Here is an 18,652-nt window from a genome sequence, read left to right as displayed (position 1 = left end):
TGAGTGGAGGTTACCCAAAGTGCAGGTCGTATGATGGCCTCATCCAAAGACTGAATTGTGGCTGAGGGCAATTTGGATGAGGTTGCAAGAGTGTGTGTCTGTGCGCATGTAAGTGGATGCGGGTTGAGAGCGTGGCACGTGCGTGAGATGGCGGGATCAACAGAGGAAATCCACACTTGAAAGAGACATCGTTGCTGATCGCCCCCTGGTCTCTCTCATCTTAGATGTTATCTTGACTCTACGTTTCTGTGTATGTGTGTGTGTGTGTGGGGGGGGTGTCAAAAGTTCACAGGACAAAGGGACCATGACTCATGGGATGGGCGAGGCTTTACCTACCATCGTGCAATTAGAGCCTTCATCCGACGTGGTGAGAAGTATTGTCATTGTAGCCAGGGATTTTTTTTTACATCTCTAGCGATCTAATGTTTTGAGAATTGCGTATTCTACTTTGCGTTACGAAATAATAAAATGTGCACGTGTGGTGAGAGTATCACTTTGGTCCACTTGAGGTCGACAACCTCACAATTTATGTCCTTGACATTGAGTGTGTATGGCTTTAAAATTTGGGGCTTGGTCTGGTGAGTGACCTTGAAGGAGTCAGTACATACATCATGCTAAATCAACTTTTTGGAGATGTTAGCTATGCTACAACGATTACTCATCAAAAACATGCCAAAGTGGTGTGTTCCTCCATTCACTCATCTTGGAGAATTTACACTCATTCCTCTTCTTCAGGCATGTAGTTTTGAAATGTTTGGCTTTGTGAGGTGGTACAATAAGCAACATTTATAAATGTAATCAACAAATACACAATTAACTGTCAGACTACACAATTAAAAAAAACTTGATGGCCACTCTGTGAAACACGACACAATCAATGCCCCTTCCTGCATGCCAAAGTGAGCGCAGCGGGTTTATTCCTCTCGAAAGGCTCCACAAGGGTTGATGTTTTTGATTTCATCTCAATTTATGGCTGAGCAGCAACTACAAAACTAAAAGCAAACAGGAAGCCTATGTAATTTTTGCTGTTCCCTAAAGCTTGTTCACCGAACGGGAAGAAGAGGACGACCTCATTTGGTTTCCTGTGTGATTTTCCTAAAGGGCATTTTTTTACACTGCCAGATGTGAGGAAGATGCCCTTCATTAGTACAATGCCTATGCACCAAAGCCACATTTTAAATCCTATTCAGTTTGGCGTGAAAAGGGGCATTACTGCCAGCCAGGGTGATAGACCATCCAGCCACTTGTGACGTGTGTGAACTGACACGACAAAAATGTGGTAACCCCTGGGGGGTTCGAGCGGAGATAAAACATGCCAAGTGAACATACATGGACATGTAGACACTTATTCTGGTTTAATAAGAGAGCAATTGCCATTTGCATTTCAGAAAGTGGTAAGACACATTAAAAACCAATAATGGTTTTATCAGACAGGTTTACAGCTTTAGCATTTGGATAAGGGCCGTGTGTGTGTGCGCGCATGCCCATGTGTTGATATTTAATTCCTGAAATATTTTACACCTCATTAAATCTGTAATAGAAAGAAGCTACCATTATATATCTATTTATAAAAATATGTCCTAAACGCATTTACATTTTACCACAATTTTGTGATATAAAAATATATAAATATACAATAACAATAATCTAAAAATAAAATACACACACCCACACAAACATATGTTCTTTTTTTTCAAAGATATCAAACAGAACTACTGTACATTGGAATTGTTTCAACTCAGGTTGGATAAATTATTCCCCAAAACATTTTGGACCAAAAAAAACAGACTTTCTTTTTAAATAGCAGTCTTGTGAATATGGAAGAAACTAATTCATGTCATATGATGAATATTCTTTAAGCCTTATAAATATTTTGATTTTGTTTTTAAATGTCTGTGGAAACAATAATCTAATCAACTTATCGGATGGAATAGTTCAGGGTATGAGTGAGTAAATATCTGATCAAGTTACAAAATAAGAAAAAGAAAGGAAAAAAGACAGCCCTTTTTATCACGTTCCACCCATTTGGGGCTTTTTATTGGGTGTGTTGTGCATCACGTGATGACTGTGTGTGTGTGTGTGCGCGCGTGTGTGTGTGTGTGTGTGTGTGTGTGTGTGTGTGTGTGTGTGTGTGTGTGTGTGTGTGTGTGTGTGTGTGTGTGTGTGTGTGTGTGTGTGTGTGTGTGTGTGTGTGTGTGTGTGTGTGTGTGTGTGTGTGTGTGTGTGTGTGTGTGTGTGTGTGTGTGTGTGTGTGTGTGTGTGTGTGTGTGTGTGTTTGCAGTGACTCAGACAGCAGTCAACTGTCACTGGCTTCATTCTTGGCTTTGTGAGGGCACGCACACATTTGAGAGTGTGTGTGTGCGACAATGTTCAACTGTGTCTTGTGTGGGTATACATGCTGAGGAAACAAAACAAAGTGCCTAAAGAAATAATTGGCGGCCCAGATGCAGACAGAGAGTCTTGACAAGAAAAAGCACATGAGGTGATTTCAAGGCTGGCAGGGTTAAGGGGAAAGGATAAGCTAACATCCTGGACAGGAAGCTCCACATCACGCTGAGGTTGTTTTTTTATTATTATAATATATATGTTTTTGAAACCCCACATTGAATTGAACCATATTAACCGAATCGTCCTGGCACCGACTAGCGCACCGATGAGAAATCTGAGCCTTCAACTACCCTGTCCACCTGGTCACCCCAGTCAGCAAGGAAAACACTCACTGTTTGCCAGAATAGTGGCAGCAGCTATCGAGGGGAAGCGGAGATGGAATGTGGCAGTCACAGTGGGCGACTGCCACCAGCGTCATTTATTTGTCCCCACCCCTCTACCCCCCAGCACGAGGCCAAGCTGTTCCTGTGGTTTAGGTATGCCCGTAAACAGGATGCTAACAGTGAGCATTCTACCATGTGTAGTTCTGTTATTCAGATCAAGATAGCAAAATTCAATTCAGCATTGTGTCACCCGGACCACAGAACATTGTTTTTTAAATTGAACTTAGCAGGCCCAAATACCACATTGTACTTGTGTACTTACAGCTGGTACGAGAAGCTTCTTCACTTCCTCCACGGCTCTCCTCATCTTGATCTCGGCTCTGGTTTGCGTGTCTTCCACGGCGATGAGGACATGAAGATCTTCATTGAGGTGCTCCCAATTTGGCTTTCCTTTGTTCTGCTCCTCCTGGAAAAAGATAGACGCGTGAGTAGATGTGAGAGTGTGGGCGTGATGGAGCGCCACGATGGCGACAAACACATCAGAGGACGACGTGGTCCTGTGAAGAGAGACGGGATGACAGGAGAGCTCCTTTCGTCAGCCGTTAAGCATTTGCTTTGAAGCGACACCCTTCTTTAGTAAAACCCTTACTTAAATGCTATACCCTGCAGCAAAAAGCGCAGACCAAAAAAAAATAATGGGTCAAGATTTGAGAGACAGGTGAAGCCCTTTTTTTTAAATAAACTCGTTGAAAACTCAACCACCATTTATGAACAGTTAATTTCGCTTTATTCTGGTTTAGCTGAGAACAATGGTGCACTAGGAACAATAGCTGTCTGTCTACGGCAGCTCTTGAAAACCAATGAGTGCCAAATTGTAGTGGTACATTTAACCTAATGGACATGTCAATTCAAAACTTGGCAAACTGTGGTTGTTCAATGAGCTGAGTTGGGGGGGAAAAAAGCTTCAAAATTTGAATAGTAGAACACATGACAATTTTTAACTAACTGAAAAACACTCGATTTTAATGAATATTCTTTTGTATTCTTTTAATGTCAGACAAGTTACCAAATATTCCAAACTAAACAACCAAGTTTATTCTGATTTATACAACCCCCGAAAATAACCATGTGTGGTTTTAAATTGAGGTGCCAGGCCTGGTGAGTGATGTGGGTGTCAGCAAATGAGTGGGGAGTTGGTTGTTGTGCACTTTCACTCCTGGCCGTGAGCTGCCTTACTGTTAGCCACACTCAGATTGAACGTCCGGCCAATTCGTGAACCCACCTTGCTTGCGGAAACGAGGAGAGTTGGGCTACATTAAATTAGCTAACATCACTCACTATTTTACGTAAGCCGTTCGTTCTGCTTTGCAGTCTACATCACAACTTTGGAAAGTCTTTTAAACACTCTTTCCCCTTGGGTAGCCATGCTTGCGCCAACTTATTGCAGCATGAAGAGGTGAGTGAGTTGGTGTGAAAAAAATGATCGCTGTGAAGGACCGAGGAGGATATTTTCTCTTTGACTTTTCTTCTAATCAAAAATTGTTTCTTCCCACAATCTCATTCATCTGATAGCGTAGTCAAGTGTGAACGCTATTATCCAAACTGAGGTGTGCATCACACCCGCACATCAAGGTGGGTTCAAATTTATTGACAAAGTTGGATGCCGTTCTATGTGAGCATTGCCTGGCACAAATCAACAATCGCTAAGTTGCAAATTGGGCCAAATGTGTGAGTCTCAATCTGAACAACAAGCTACAAGTAGGCTATGTCCAGACTTGATAGGGGGTGCTTTTTTAAAACAATGTTTGGCCATGTTCCAATCACCCGAATGATGTGTTACGGTCCTCTGGTGTGATTCGATACACAATTGCTGGACTATAACAATGCAGAGATTTAGGATACATAACGTCATTAATACAAAAGATTAAAGCAGGGTATATGTGATTGTATGCCCCACAAGGCATTGTCGCAACGGCTCCCTGCAGCTACCCTGACGTGATTTCTATCGAGCTGTGGAGCGCCAAGGAGAAGACACTCGGAGCAGAGTGCCACCCACCTGCTTACCACTCTACAGAGAGCTGTTGCCATGGCACTGCTCTTTACCACGCACATACTGAAAAGTTCAATATTCCACTCTCGTTTTCCCCTTTTCCACATTGGAAGGATGGGCTCAGTTTTTCCACATGGGCCATTATTACACCGTGGCTGTTTGCTCATGAGCCATTCGGGGACACAAACTGAAAGGCGAATCAGCGTATGCAAAACGGAATGGTGTGGTTCAAATAGAATATTGCAAGTGTATACTATAACTACGTACTTTTCTTGGCATATCATCTCTGCCCACAAGAGTCACCAACAATCTGAAGAGCTATCGGCGCGTATGTGCCAACCAAGGCAAGGTCATAGTTTGCCTTCTGACAGAAAGTGACAAATATGAGGATGGTCAGTTCAAGACAAGATTTTGTAGTCCCTGCGGAGACGCTTTAGATTGTGACACTTCATGTTAGAGTTGAGATGGTAATGCCGGAAAACACAAAAGAGCTTGCTATTCGGTCCATGCGGCGATCGTGCAGTTTACAAACTCGCCCGAAACAGGCTGACGAAGGAAATTAACATCGCAAAGAAAAGTTATGCTGAGAGGCTTAAACAGTTCTCCGCTAACGACTCTGCATCGGTGTGGAATGGCCTGAAAGCAATAACAAATTATCGTTTACCTTCCCCCCAAGCAGTGTACAACAATGGTATGGCTGATGAGTTAAATACATAATTCTGCCGATTTGAAAAGGACACCCCCATTTCCCTGGTCTGCCCACCATTACCAGAAACTACCGTATCTCCGCCCTCTGCCCTACAGATCCACGAACTGGACGTTAGACGGCTCTTCAAGCAGCAGAAGATCAAGAAAGCTGCAGGACCTGACAGAGTGTCCCCCTCCTGCCTGAAAGTCTGCGCTGACCAGCTGGCTCCGGTCTTCACACAAATCTTCAACAGATCCCTGGAGCAGTGTGAAGTCCCATCCTGCTTCAAACAGTCTACTATCGTCCCAGTTCCAAAGAAACCAGCACCCTCGGGATTGAACGACTATAGACCTGTCACTCTGACGTCTGTGGTCATGAAGTCCTTTGAACGCCTCGTGCTGAACCACCTAAAGAACATCACCAGACCTCTGCTAGATCCTCTTCAGTTTGCCTACCGGGCAAACAGGTCTGTGGAGGATGCAGTCAACATCGGACTGCACCACATCCTCGACCACCTTGACAACACAGGAACCTACGCAAGGATCCTGTTTGTGGACTACAGCTCTGCGTTCAATACCATCATCCCAGAACTCCTCATCCCCAAACTTCTCCAGCTTGGTGTGTCCCCCACGATCTGCCAGTGGACCCTCAGCTTCCTGACAGGACGGACACAACAGGTCAGACCGGGAAATATATCATCCACAACACGAACCACGAGCACTGGAGCCCCGCAGGGATGCGTCCTCTCTCCATTGCTCTTCTCTCTCTACACGAACGACTGCACCTCAACGCACCCAGCTGTCAAATTCATCAAGTTCGCAGACGACACCACGGTCATCGGTCTCATCAAAGACGGCGACGAGTCTGCGTACCGACAACAAGTGGAGCAGCTGGAGCTCTGGTGGTGCAGCTGGAGCTCTGGTGCAGCCGTCACAACCTGGAGCTGAACACGCTGAAGACAGTTGAGATGATCGTGGACTTCAGGAAACATCCATCACCACAGCTACCCCTCACACTATCCAACTGCCTTGTGTCAACCGTTGAGACCTTCAAGTTCCTGGGAATCACAGTCTCCCAGGACATGAAGTGGGAGGTCAACACCAACTCTATCCTGAAAAAGGCCCAACAGAGAATGTACTTCCTGAGGCTGCTAAAGAAGCATGGCCTGCCACAGGAGGTGCTGCAACATTTCTACACGGCTGTCATCGAATCCATCCTGTGTTCTTCCATCACCGTTTGGTTCGGGGCCGCCACAAAAATGGACAAAATCCGACTTCAACGGACAGTTAGGACGGCGGAAAAAATCATTGGCACCGCCCTACCCACTCTCGAGGACTTGCACACTGCAAGAATCCAAACTAGGGTGCGGAAAATCCTACTGGACCCTCCGCACCCTGCCCACCACCTTTTCCAGCTACTCCCCTCAGGCAGGCGCTACCGATCCATGCGCACCAAATCCAGCAGACATTTAAACAGCTTCTTCCCCCAAGCCATTAACTCTTTGAACTCTTTCAACAGTAGCCAAAATGGAACTGTATAGTGCCACTTAGCAGTTTTTTTGACGACGATACTAGTGCAGCGTGTTCTACCGGAAATAAATTCCTTGTGTGTTCTACATACTTGGCAATAAAGATGATTCTGATTCTGATTCTGATGCTATTACGGGTGAAGGTTAGTCCGACAACGGATTTTGGGCTATGTGGCACTAGCAGTCATGTGGCATTGAATGAATGCAATGGTCCAACTTTGAACATTACTTCCCCTCTTTGAGCCAAGTGGTTGTTTAAATTGAGGCTAAATGTCAATAGTATAAACAGGTGCGGTACAGAGTTGAAGGGTGTTCAGAAGGACAGCCGAGCAGGCAGTGATGTCTGCAAAGGAAAATACAAAAACTGAGCTTTCCAAGAGAATATCATCATGACAACATTTCTACATTGACATTTCTAAATTGAAGTGTCCACGAGAGTTAATACTCAAGTACGCAGATTTTTTGAGACTTAATGTTTTTATATGGGCAAAAAACATATGGAACACATGGGCAAAACAATAGTGAACAAGCGCGTTGATAGAGCGGGTCATCCAATGACAGAACAGTCATAGATTATTTGACTCCCAGCTCAAAGTGTACACTTTCCCAGCTCCTTTAAAGGTTTTAGAGAGCTCTATTCCCATTTAACTTTAAATATTCAATTGAATTAAATAATGAGTGGAATATACAACATTACACGATACATCCTGATTTATATAGTGCTTACACAACAGCTGCTGCTATAAAAAAGAGCTGTACAAAACAGTTAACATAAAATAAATTGTGAAAATAAAATATAAAATAAACACAACAAGAGATGTTCGGTTGGACACTGTGAACAAAAGCTCGAATACAGGAAGATTGTCTTTTACTGTAGGCAGGGGACGCAGCCATTGATGACCGACGCCCATACTCTGTAGCCCTCTGCCAAGCTATTCATTGAGTATGTGCAAATGTAAGTGATACATTAGTAAAACATAGTCATCTTGATTTGAATACTACGCCCCTGGATGTTCCAAGCACCAAAATCCATAAAACAACAAACAGATTTTTTTAATTTGTTGTCCTTTCCATGAACTAAGATTTGTAACCTGGCTAATGAGCTCTTCTCGTACAGGAGCGTACCAAGTACCCCCTTCCACTCTGGCTTGGTCATCAACAAATACTCCTTCCCGTCCACCACGGCTCGATTCATTACCCAAGGATGACCGGTTGACAAGTTAGTTATTGCTCTTATCAAAGTGCACAAGAGACCGTTGTGTATTGTAGTCATACCTGTTTCGCTAACTTCTGTCTATTCTCTATCAACAACACATACTATTGTAAAAACATGGTCATGCAATCTTAGCCACTTTCCCCTCTCACACACTTTGTTGTTTGAAGCAGTTCTAAATGAAAGAGGGGAGACTCAGTGTCCTTTCACTGGTGGATCTGAGACATCATTTAACTCAACAAGAAACTAACGTTGATTAATGAAAAAACTATAAATTAGTTTCTCTTCTTTTGTCTCATATAAATCCACATTAACGCCAAATGGAGACTCTCAATTCGAAATATGCATCTGTAACTTTAACCATCTGACTATTTCTACAGCAGTCATCAATAGCGACTTTCCTCATTAGCTTCCTCCCTGTGGGCAGGTTTTGAAGGACATGACAACAACCAACAGCAGCAACAAACGAGTACAAAAGAGTAAGTCGTCACTTACAAGAGACTAGTGCATTGAGAGTGAGGCAAGCAGTCTCCGAGGAAAGGATGTAAGATGTGTCTTGTCTGAACAAATATGTCACAAGAAGAAATGTTGTGAGAGGTATTTTATCAGTGCAAAGTGCAATCTGGAGATAGGTTATGATGCTTTAATATCGATGAGAAGGTTTCTTCAGCCGTCATCTGTACAAAAGTGAAGGTTTCGGACGTTTCGCCTCCTATCCAAGAGGCTTCGTCAGCGAACTGACGAAGCCTCTTGGATAGGAGGCGAAACGTCCGAAACCTTCACTTTTGTACAGATGACGGCTGAAGAAACCTTCTCATCGATGGACCACTCCTGTACGACTGAGAGCTTACACAGACGATGCTTTAATATGTTCAGTCTCCTCCTATTTAACATAGCTATGATCTCTCTCCCACACATACGTAGACGGGCTTAGCCGTTTTTTCCACTGAAGCCATGAATTAGCATTTAGTGATCACTTTACTATTTACGCCTGATCCAGACTCCCTACATATGATTTAAATTGTATGTGCCCAATTCTAACTTGGGGCTAATATACAAGTTAAACATTAACATGACTTTTCAAGTAATTCTTATCTGATAACACCCTATTTATAATTACTAAAAGTCATTAAGTATTATTCTGTGAATGTTATGATGCAAAATACGTAGTTCATTCCTCAAAAACATTTGGCTCGGCGGAAACTATTGCTCTCTTTTTTTGATGAATGAAGTATTTTGAAATCACCTGGTAGTGTGCCGAGTACCCCGCTCGTTCCTCAACCCCAAAGAAAGTCCTTTCCATCACATTTTGGAAACAGCCTGCACAAAAATCAAGGACGAGCTACCAAAGATTTTTTAAACGCTCAAGAAATATGGCTTCAAACAAGAATACAGTGGGACCTTGGCTTACAAACTTAATTGGTTCCCAGACAGAGTGTGTAAGGCAAAAGGTGTATACCTCAAAAAATAATTTACCATAGGAAAGCATTAAAATGAGAATAATCCTTTCCCAGGTCCCCATAAAACAATTTTCTAAGCCTTAAAACTACACAAAATATACCTTATTTTATGTATAATAAATTTGCTATAGTATTATGATTAAAGAAATAAACTGTACTGCCCAATAAAGTCATTTTATTTACCTTTGTGATGGTCGTTAATGGCTTGATGGAATGGAGTGTCCGGTTTCCTCAGCATTAAACACTTGATGAGAAATATAGGCTTCTTTCACCATCTTGAGGAATGATCCATTGTAGGTGCTTTCTCTGTGATAATTGCATCGAGTTCTTCATCAATTGTGATCTGTGTAGCTGGGTTGATAGCTTTTTGCATCAAGTGTACAGATGACGTGTTCGGGTTATTTGTGGAGCCTGATTGATGGGATATTTTAACCTTTCAGTCTACACTCTGCTTTATCAAAGTTGAAATGAGCCCAAATTTCATTGTTTTCTATCCATTTTCTCGCCATTTTACTTTTTTCCCCTTTTTTTGTTTCAAGCGCTGTCCTCTCCCTTTCGTGTGTGTGTGTTTTCTCTCTCTCTCTGTCTGCCTGTCTCTTTAATGTTTAACCTACCCCCACCCCACACACACTGCTGGGTTCTTGACCAATCACGTGGCTTTAACCGAAGACGCTATTTTGTTTTTTCGAGAACGGCCTCACTCTCTCTCTAACCTCATCCCTCACTGCTGCGTTCTTGACCAATCACGTGGCTTTAACCGACGGCTGGGGGCGGGGAATAGAGGACAAAAAAAGTCCGCTGCCTTTCTTGTTTGGAGACACATCACTCATTGTGGGAGCTCCGTGTGTATCCCGAAAAAAAAAAAATTGTATGGCAAGGTAAAATTTTCATAAATGTAACGTTCATAAACCGAAAAGTTCGTAAGCTTTGCTGCATTGAAATGTAAATTTCTCCACTGCGAGACTAATAAAGGCAAATCCAATCCAATCCAAAGGGCTTCATGAACCGAGGTCCCACTGTATTTGATTTGTCTTTGTTCTTGGCAAGGCAAATGCGATCGGAGGATGATGGGTTTGGGTGCTTTTGAGAACCAAAAGTCGGCCTTAAGACAAATGGGCTAAGAGGCAAACTTAACAAAAGGCCAATATTTCAACACTTGTTTGTCTGAGAAATAAAGGGAAGACAGTCCAAACCCATTAAGCAACTTTCATCCGTATCGGGGAAAAAAGCAATCGCAGGATACGGACTTGTCCACATAACTGCATTTCGCGCCTCACCTTCATTCTTCTTACCTATTTTCTAGCCGAGCTGCTTTTCCATCTCTCGCCATTGTTCTCCACTGGACCGTGATTCACTCAGCCTCTCTGTCGCTCTCTTACACAGCCATGCAGGCTTCAGTGAACCCGCTCGCCGTCAGCCGGCGCGGCCCAAGAGCAACCAGCTGAATTATTGAGAGCATAAAAATGCTGCCGCTAATGGATCCTGAATAAACACGCCAGCTAAAGCTGCTGCCGTGGCTTCCTGAGCTGCCACAGGGCACATTGCGAAGAATACGGAGGGTTGAGGATATGGATAAAGGAGGCAACCGGGGCCGTGGTTTTGTCGGAGACTGAGCTGTAATTATGCAACACCTTCAAAGACTCTTGTGGATTTACCGACAAAATAAATAAACAAAACACCCCTGAGGAAAACAAATGAAATGAAGATCCGGCAGATCCCTGGCAGAAGGCTTACGCCATTCTTGTCCCAAAGACAACACAATCTATCTGAAACAGCCAATATTGAGATTTCAAAAAATGTAGACCATCTGAATCACAGAATAATTCACGATATAAGTGAACGATATGATTTCGATACAATGTTATGAGGATACAGTGGTTGAAGTATAATCGAAGGTCAGTGGAAATATTTATTTAATTTGCTTACATTGGTTTTAAAAGCAATCAAAAATTCATCATTGTAGGTCAATTTGCTTATCCTTCGTTTCAGAATCAGAACAAGATTTATTTTGTATGCAAGACACGTGGAATTTACGTTGAATTCAAAACCTGTTCAGAGGAACATTAGAAAACAATAACCAACATTGGGGGGAATAGAACGACAAGTCTAGCGGGTCTCTCTGAAGACAGAACTGTTTCAAAACACGTTTGAGTTTATCACTCACCGACGTATATTTCCCAAGAAAAACATATTTAGGTCAACAAATACAAAACTCAATATCTTAAACTGAAGTAATGCGGTCTTGATAAAAGAGTCATCATACATTAAGTAAGGAGCTATCGAAAAGTCAATCTTAAACAGTTATGTGAAAATAAATCACATCGCATGGCAACATCCGCAACATGCTTATCACACAAAGTGATCAATTCCTGTTGAAACAACTAGCGGTGGGGCTAACACTAAAACTGGCGGGAGCTAGTCCGAGTTCCTATGATGCTCTTTTGCATTATGCTAATGGAAAGTGTGATTTGTAAAATCCACACACATATACCATAAGCTAAAATAGTAACACGCCAAAGGGTAATAAAAGGTTTTTGTAATCAGATAAGACAGGGATCCAGGAATGGGGTGTGCACTGGGAATTGTGTGCGCGCCAGAACATGTTCACTCCTCTCAAACTACTTGTGCATCTAATTGTGACGAGGAGAGCGGTGTGCCCTTATTGTCTCCTCTTCTAATGAATACACTCCAAGGGAAATGACTGCGTAGAGTGAAATTAAAATAAGAATGGGAGGTTTCCACAAAAATAAAAGAACAAGGGAGTGAGAGGGGGAGAGGGAAAAAAATATGCTTGCCGGGAGCTTCAAAGATTATGACTCAGCCTAAAATGTGCTCGCCTGCAAGCATGAATTGTTTGTGTAGCGACGCAACTGTAGACTTTGTGTGTGCAGATAACTTGTGTTCTCACAATGCGAGGGTATAAAATACATTTCCTTATGGAAATGTAATACAATAAAGCATGCCATGGCTGACAGCGACAGACTAAACGAAATAAGATGAATCAGAAGTCGAGCATCGCGTAGGATCATAGACGGGTATTTACTTATCCCAGAGGAAAGATTTTTCATTGCAAATACCTCCAACACCTCACCTTTTAAGAAATGGATATGATGCCGCGGTTTATAGTGAGGTATTGTCAGGCCATTTGCTTCTCGAACAAGAGGGGACTGTATCAAGTGCATTCCTTAGGATTCCCCCAAAACCTCTAGAAATGTTGTTTTGTAGGATTTTTGGAGAGCTCCTTCAATCTGTGCTACAATTTACTTGCGTTGCCGATTAGGTTGTGACAAGAAAAAAATAATGCTGTTAGGTGTAATCTGCGGGTAGATATTGAATATCAAGGAAGATTATCCAATGACCGGCATGAGCTGTGCCAGAATGACCAGTGAAGGTGCAGTCGTACCAATCAAGCCCAAAAAAAAGTTGCACCGAGATGTTGGAAGAAAACAAGAATGTATAAAAATATATTTCAAATTGTTGAAATGAACCGAGATGTACATTGAATAAATATTGTTTGTGTGTGACCCGTGATGCGTTAAATTCCTGTTCAATGTGTAGATTTGGAAATTTGATTCTTTAGGACAAAGATTGATTATTTTTGTGATAACAGGGAGAGAAGAATGGAGGGTTGAATTTCAACCGCAGGAACTTTACCCCACACTTTTCAGTGAACCAAGTTCATCGATGAGAAGGTTTCTTCAGCCGTCATCTGTACAAATGTGAAGGTTTCGGACGTTTCGCCTCCTATCCAAGAGGCTTCGTCAGCGAACTAAAGTCTGACTGGTCGACCCCATTTATATATCCCTAATGTCCAGAAATGGTGGCGCCGGACACAGCTATGATAGGTCCATACTCTCAGGTTGGGGGGGCAGAGGACCCCTCCCTGTGGCCCCACTGATTGTTCCTACATTCCTGACTAACGACTGGCCTATTACAAAGTCGCCTAACCTGTTTTGCCTATGCAGGCTTTTGTATGAACGATCCAAATTGGAAAATTTTCGATCGTTCATACAATAGCCGTTAGTATATATATATATATATATATATATATATATATATATATATATATATATATATATATATATATATATAAATGGGGCCGATACGACCAGTCAGACTTTAGTTCGCTGACGAAGCCTCTTGGATAGGAGGCGAAACGTCCGAAACCTTCACATTTGTACAGATGACGGCTGAAGAAACCTTCTCATCGATGGACCACTCCTGTACGACAGAGCTTACACAGAAGTGAACCAAGTTGTTTGCCCATCTATGGCACTTGCCATGATGTGTTTAAGATTGCAGACAAAACGTCTGTGTAAGCTCTCAGACGTACAGGAGTGGAGGCGACGCTGACGAAGCCTCTTGGATAGGAGGCGAAACGTCCGAAAACCTTCAAATTTGTACAGATGACGGCTGAAGAAACCTTGTCATCGATTGCAGACAAAGTATTTGGAAAAAATCTTTGTTTTAAGTTTCGCTTTGTAGTACAAGCCTTAAACAACTGTTGGCAATTCATCAGGATTTTTCATTCACAATAGTTAATATTTGGATTACCGGACGGACACTCAACTGCGAGTAACATGAATTTTAGAAGCGCATGATTGCAGAATAATGTGGTGGAGGTTTAAAAATGAAGGGGCGGGAGGAGTTGGGGGAGTGTCCAGCACTGGCATGTCAGGACATAAACACATATGGCATTAACCTTTTATGCCTCCAACCTCAGCTCGGTGGCTCCAGAAATAGAGGCTGCCCCTGGCCTTGGCCGTGTGCCTGCTTGCCTGTCTTACTACTGCTACTGCCTTCTTTACTTTCCACTGCACAACCTTTCTGCAAATAGATCACATGTCAGCATCCAGCCATCCTGGTGCCGCTGTGTGGAATTTCCACACGTCGGCAAGGATGTGTTCGTGTGACTTAGACCGGGGGGAAGCTTTCAAGTGATGGCGTCATACCTTAAGGAATCTCGACCTCAAATGCGCGAGCCCAACAATAATTAATGCAAGATCAAAATGTTTTTTTTTCCTGTCGTTTTGGATGTACCAAGGGAATGCGTCATGAAGAAATAATGAGGGGAGGGGGTTAAAACACACTAGCATTCGCTTACCTTTTTTTTGTCTCTCATGGAGCTCTTTCCTCGCACCATGATTTTACACCCCGTTTCTGCTTCCAACTGTTTGGCCGTGAGTCCCCGCGGGCCGAGGATTCTACCCACAAAGTTATACTGCAAAACAGGGGGGATAGAGAAAGCAAGATGTTGAAATATGGAATATAATATTGAGAAATGGGCTTTAACCCAACCTTGGTGAATATGACAAAAAAAAAAAACAAGCACAAAACTCTAGTCCCCGTTACATACAGTGCAGACACTCTCCTACTTACGAACATTCAAGTTACGAACAACAGCACATACAAACATTTTGTAGTAACATATGAAGTATTATCTCCAGTTGTACATGTACATATCCTTATAGAGAATATCATTTATTAAATGTTTATTTTTCAGTACAAACCAGTACAGGTTACTTATACAAGCCTTAAACATATTTATATAAGCCTCAAACATACTGTCCATACAAAATATAGTACTGAAGCAATTTATGAATGAATTCACCTTACGAACAACTGTTCGTTCGGAACGTATCTCGTTCGTAAGTTGGGGAGCATCTGTAGCGTTTTTAAAGGGTGGGGCTTGGTGAGTGGCGCGTGACATTGGCAACTCTGCATGTGACTCCCCTCGGTTTGATCTGTAACTCGTGTTTTACTGATCTCCCTGTGGTCAAAACAGGACTGGAAATTGGAAAGGTGACTATGGCTCTCCTTTCCCACCTGCAAGGGTATTAAGGTGAGTAAGCAAGCAGTAAAAACCCATAAAAAGGACTGCTATAAAAGCCAGGTTTCTGTTAAATAATGGTGACAAAAGTAAGATATGCTTCACAAAATGTCTGAGATATAGATTATGTTTTATTACGTTGTAAGATCCTGTATTTATGGCTGTGCTGGTGTTCTGAGGTAACTGGCAATGGGCAATGAACCAGTTTGCTTAGTGGTCCTGCTACACAAGCAGGTGCTGCTGTACTTCCTGTTATTCACTTCATCGTTTGTGCGTTTGTTCAGTGTTTTGTTTTCACATATATATTGACTGCAGTTTACGACCATGTTGGTAATACACCATTGAAGCGATGAACTTCTCACAAATTCAGGTGACATCATGGTGTTCAGAATGTCGACTCATTCCATAAAACGCCAAAGAAAAAAGGGACCCAGGTATTCCAGTGTCTTTTTTTAAAACAGGGTGGGAGAAATAAATGTAGGATGTTACTTGACATCCAGGTTACAGATATTGCAAAATTCCCGTTTGCACAGCCGGCCGGCATTTGCAAAGTCAGCTTTGTCGCCCTCATTTTGGAGGAAAATATCAGCAATGACGGGCTAAACAGGGGCTTTTGACGGAATATTGCGGCGGGATTGAAGAGTTCAGAGGCTATAATAGGTTGTGTGCAAATATCAGGGGCTCCTTTTATTTTCTGAATTGCTTTGTGACTTTGTACTAAAAGGAAAAGGGATAAACGGAGGTAATCCCCTCCACTTGGAACTGCCTTCCAACGGGATAAATGCAAAACGTGTTGAAATAATCCAACAGTGTTCCTCTTCCATAATTAAAACAGAAATAAAGGAGGGAAGCAGGGAGGAAGATAGGTCACCCAGGCATAAAGATAAGATTAAAATGACGAGATAAGACGCACGCGTTCAAATGTTGTGATATTGCTTTTAGTGCAACAATGGCGGCGCAAGCAGTTCAAGTTTGCCACGACAAAGACGCCACTGTTCATCTCTTGAGCTACGACGATGAGGCTTGACACAGACACATTAAATTCATAAAACACAAGTCGCATGCGGTTACTTACTCCGCTGCACCGGCGCCGGTGCAAAAGACAAGAGTGCTATCAACAGAGTCACGTTTAATTACACGAGGATTACACATTTAAAGCACGGTGTAAACAAAGGCAGGGCTAGGGCACAGCCAGGAACTCTACGCAGTCATTTTGAACATGTCTGGCTGGAAAGACATGCCTCATGGTCGCATGGGTGGAACATCAGGGTGACGAGCGTGACTGGCGGTGGCATGGCTCGGTGGGAGAATGGTCGTGTCCCAACCCGGAGGTGAGGTGTTCAATGCCTGGCTATTACGACCTTGTCGAAGTGTCCTTGAGCAAAACATTGAGCTTGTGCCTAATGCGAGTTCATCAGTAGGTAAATGAAGAAAGCGTTTTGAGTACTCAAGGTTTAAAACTGCTATACAAGTGACATCCCCTTTACCGTTTAACTCCTTCACTGCCAGATGATGTTCAAAAATGTGTCCCATTTGCAGGACCCAAAGAAAATTGAGTTTTAGGACTACATATGCATTCAATTCAGCATCAGAAACCTTAGCCTATCTTCTTTCACCTGAAAAAAATAATTTCTAAATTACAAGGGTCTGGAGTTATTCGAGATTAAAATGGGGGTGGCTGTACAAAATTCAATCCATACATATTTTATCATGCCTCTGTCCAACAATACGAAGCGCGTAATGTATGAAACAGATGCAGAAAAAGAGCCCATAACTGAGACTACGCCCTTTAATACAATAGGCGTATGGTCGCTACAATACGCTCCATGTTTCCACAACGATTCCAGTCCTTATCTAAATCACAGACCACAATATGGACATACAACATGTTTATAGAACTATAAACAGCAAACGGTTGGAGAGATTCACGCGCCCAACCTTAAAGTAACAGCGAAAGAGCAATTCAATATTTTATTACCGGGGCTGCTCTCCCTACAGTGACACTCGCCGCTCTCCAAGGACATGGATATGTTGATGGCAATTGTACTTGACAGAGAACTCATCGCTCTCATTAACATATTCGTGGCAGAGAACAGCCGAGACAAATAAAGAGTGAAAAGGTTAAGGAGTGGATGACATGCAAGCACAATACACTAATATCCGTTTGTCACAAGGAGTGGGGAGCCATTATAGAAAAAAAGAAAGCAAGACCAAATCCTCCTCTGTATTATTTTTGTTTGACCAAGCGGGTGTCGGCCAGTGTGTCACGTGTGTTCTTTTGGAAACGCTTACTTGTTTGAGACATGTGACTGGGCAGATGGATTCTGCTTGAGACGTCTAAAAACAAATTTGAAAACGATGTGACGGAATGAAACTTCAACTAAAAGCCTTGATATTTTGCTATAAAAGGTGCTCTCCATTAGACTGAAAAAAATGGAGTGGAGACATTGGAGTCATCCGAGACGCACCAGGCCTGCCAGGAATTTCACTCCCTGCAGGCAGTAGAAGTATGATGGATGCAGTTACCTCCTTATTGCATATTTCACATTCCTTTTTCTGCCGTTGTATCATAAAAAAACATATCTGGATGCTAACAAAGCCATGATTTTGCTATTTGATGATTAGAAATGTAGAAATAGCACAGCAGAAATAATTCTGGATGCTGCACTGCTTTTTAGAATCTACATTTCAGCCAAGAATTTAAGTTACTTAGATACTTAACTGCAGAAGGGACCAGGTGTCCCATTGTCCTCGTATGTAAAAATAGTCATTTAATACTGTACAAGGAACTCGGCTCACCACACACACAAGGCAGACAATAAGACTTCACAACTGAATTCACAGATGCTTGGCACTTACATAAGGAGGAGCTGATGTTTTTTGGTTTGCAGCAAGGCCCAACAGTCAACTTTTATGACTGTGACCAAATGTTGTTTACAGACAAATATTCAATTATTTTGCTCTATTTCTTGTCCCATTGATTCAACTTCAATTCTACTTCATTTCATGTCACATCTCTAAAACGTGGAACAAAAAAAAAGGAGTCCAAGATGGCGCCCGAGTAGGCAGCCGTCAGCAAGTACTCTGATGAGCCTTCCTTTTTTTGTTGTTTTTGTCTTGTTTTTGTGTTTTCTTTTGTCACTTTGTGTTGTTGTGCGTCGTGTGGAACGGA

General features: G+C 42.5%; 1 protein-coding gene across 5 annotated transcripts in view; it reads right to left on the bottom strand.

Moving 5' to 3' along the window:
* Nucleotides 1-18,652, bottom strand: part of qkia (QKI, KH domain containing, RNA binding a) — a 77,016-nt gene that overhangs the window by 29,890 nt on the left and 28,474 nt on the right. For all 5 annotated transcript variants that reach the window (XM_089005267.1, XM_089005269.1, XM_089005265.1 and 2 more), the window contains exons 3-4: nucleotides 14,755-14,871; nucleotides 3,034-3,177 (exon numbers count right to left, since the gene is read on the bottom strand). In XM_089005267.1, coding sequence (XP_088861393.1) covers nucleotides 3,034-3,177; nucleotides 14,755-14,871 — 261 coding nt within the window. The remainder of the gene's footprint in view (nucleotides 1-3,033; nucleotides 3,178-14,754; nucleotides 14,872-18,652) is intronic.

Source organism: Hippocampus bargibanti, linkage group LG09 (assembly GCF_051943395.1).
Source record: "Hippocampus bargibanti isolate YZ-2025 linkage group LG09, ASM5194339v1, whole genome shotgun sequence".
Taxonomy (NCBI): domain Eukaryota; kingdom Metazoa; phylum Chordata; class Actinopteri; order Syngnathiformes; family Syngnathidae; genus Hippocampus; species Hippocampus bargibanti.
This window is presented reverse-complemented; position numbering and strand designations above follow the sequence as displayed.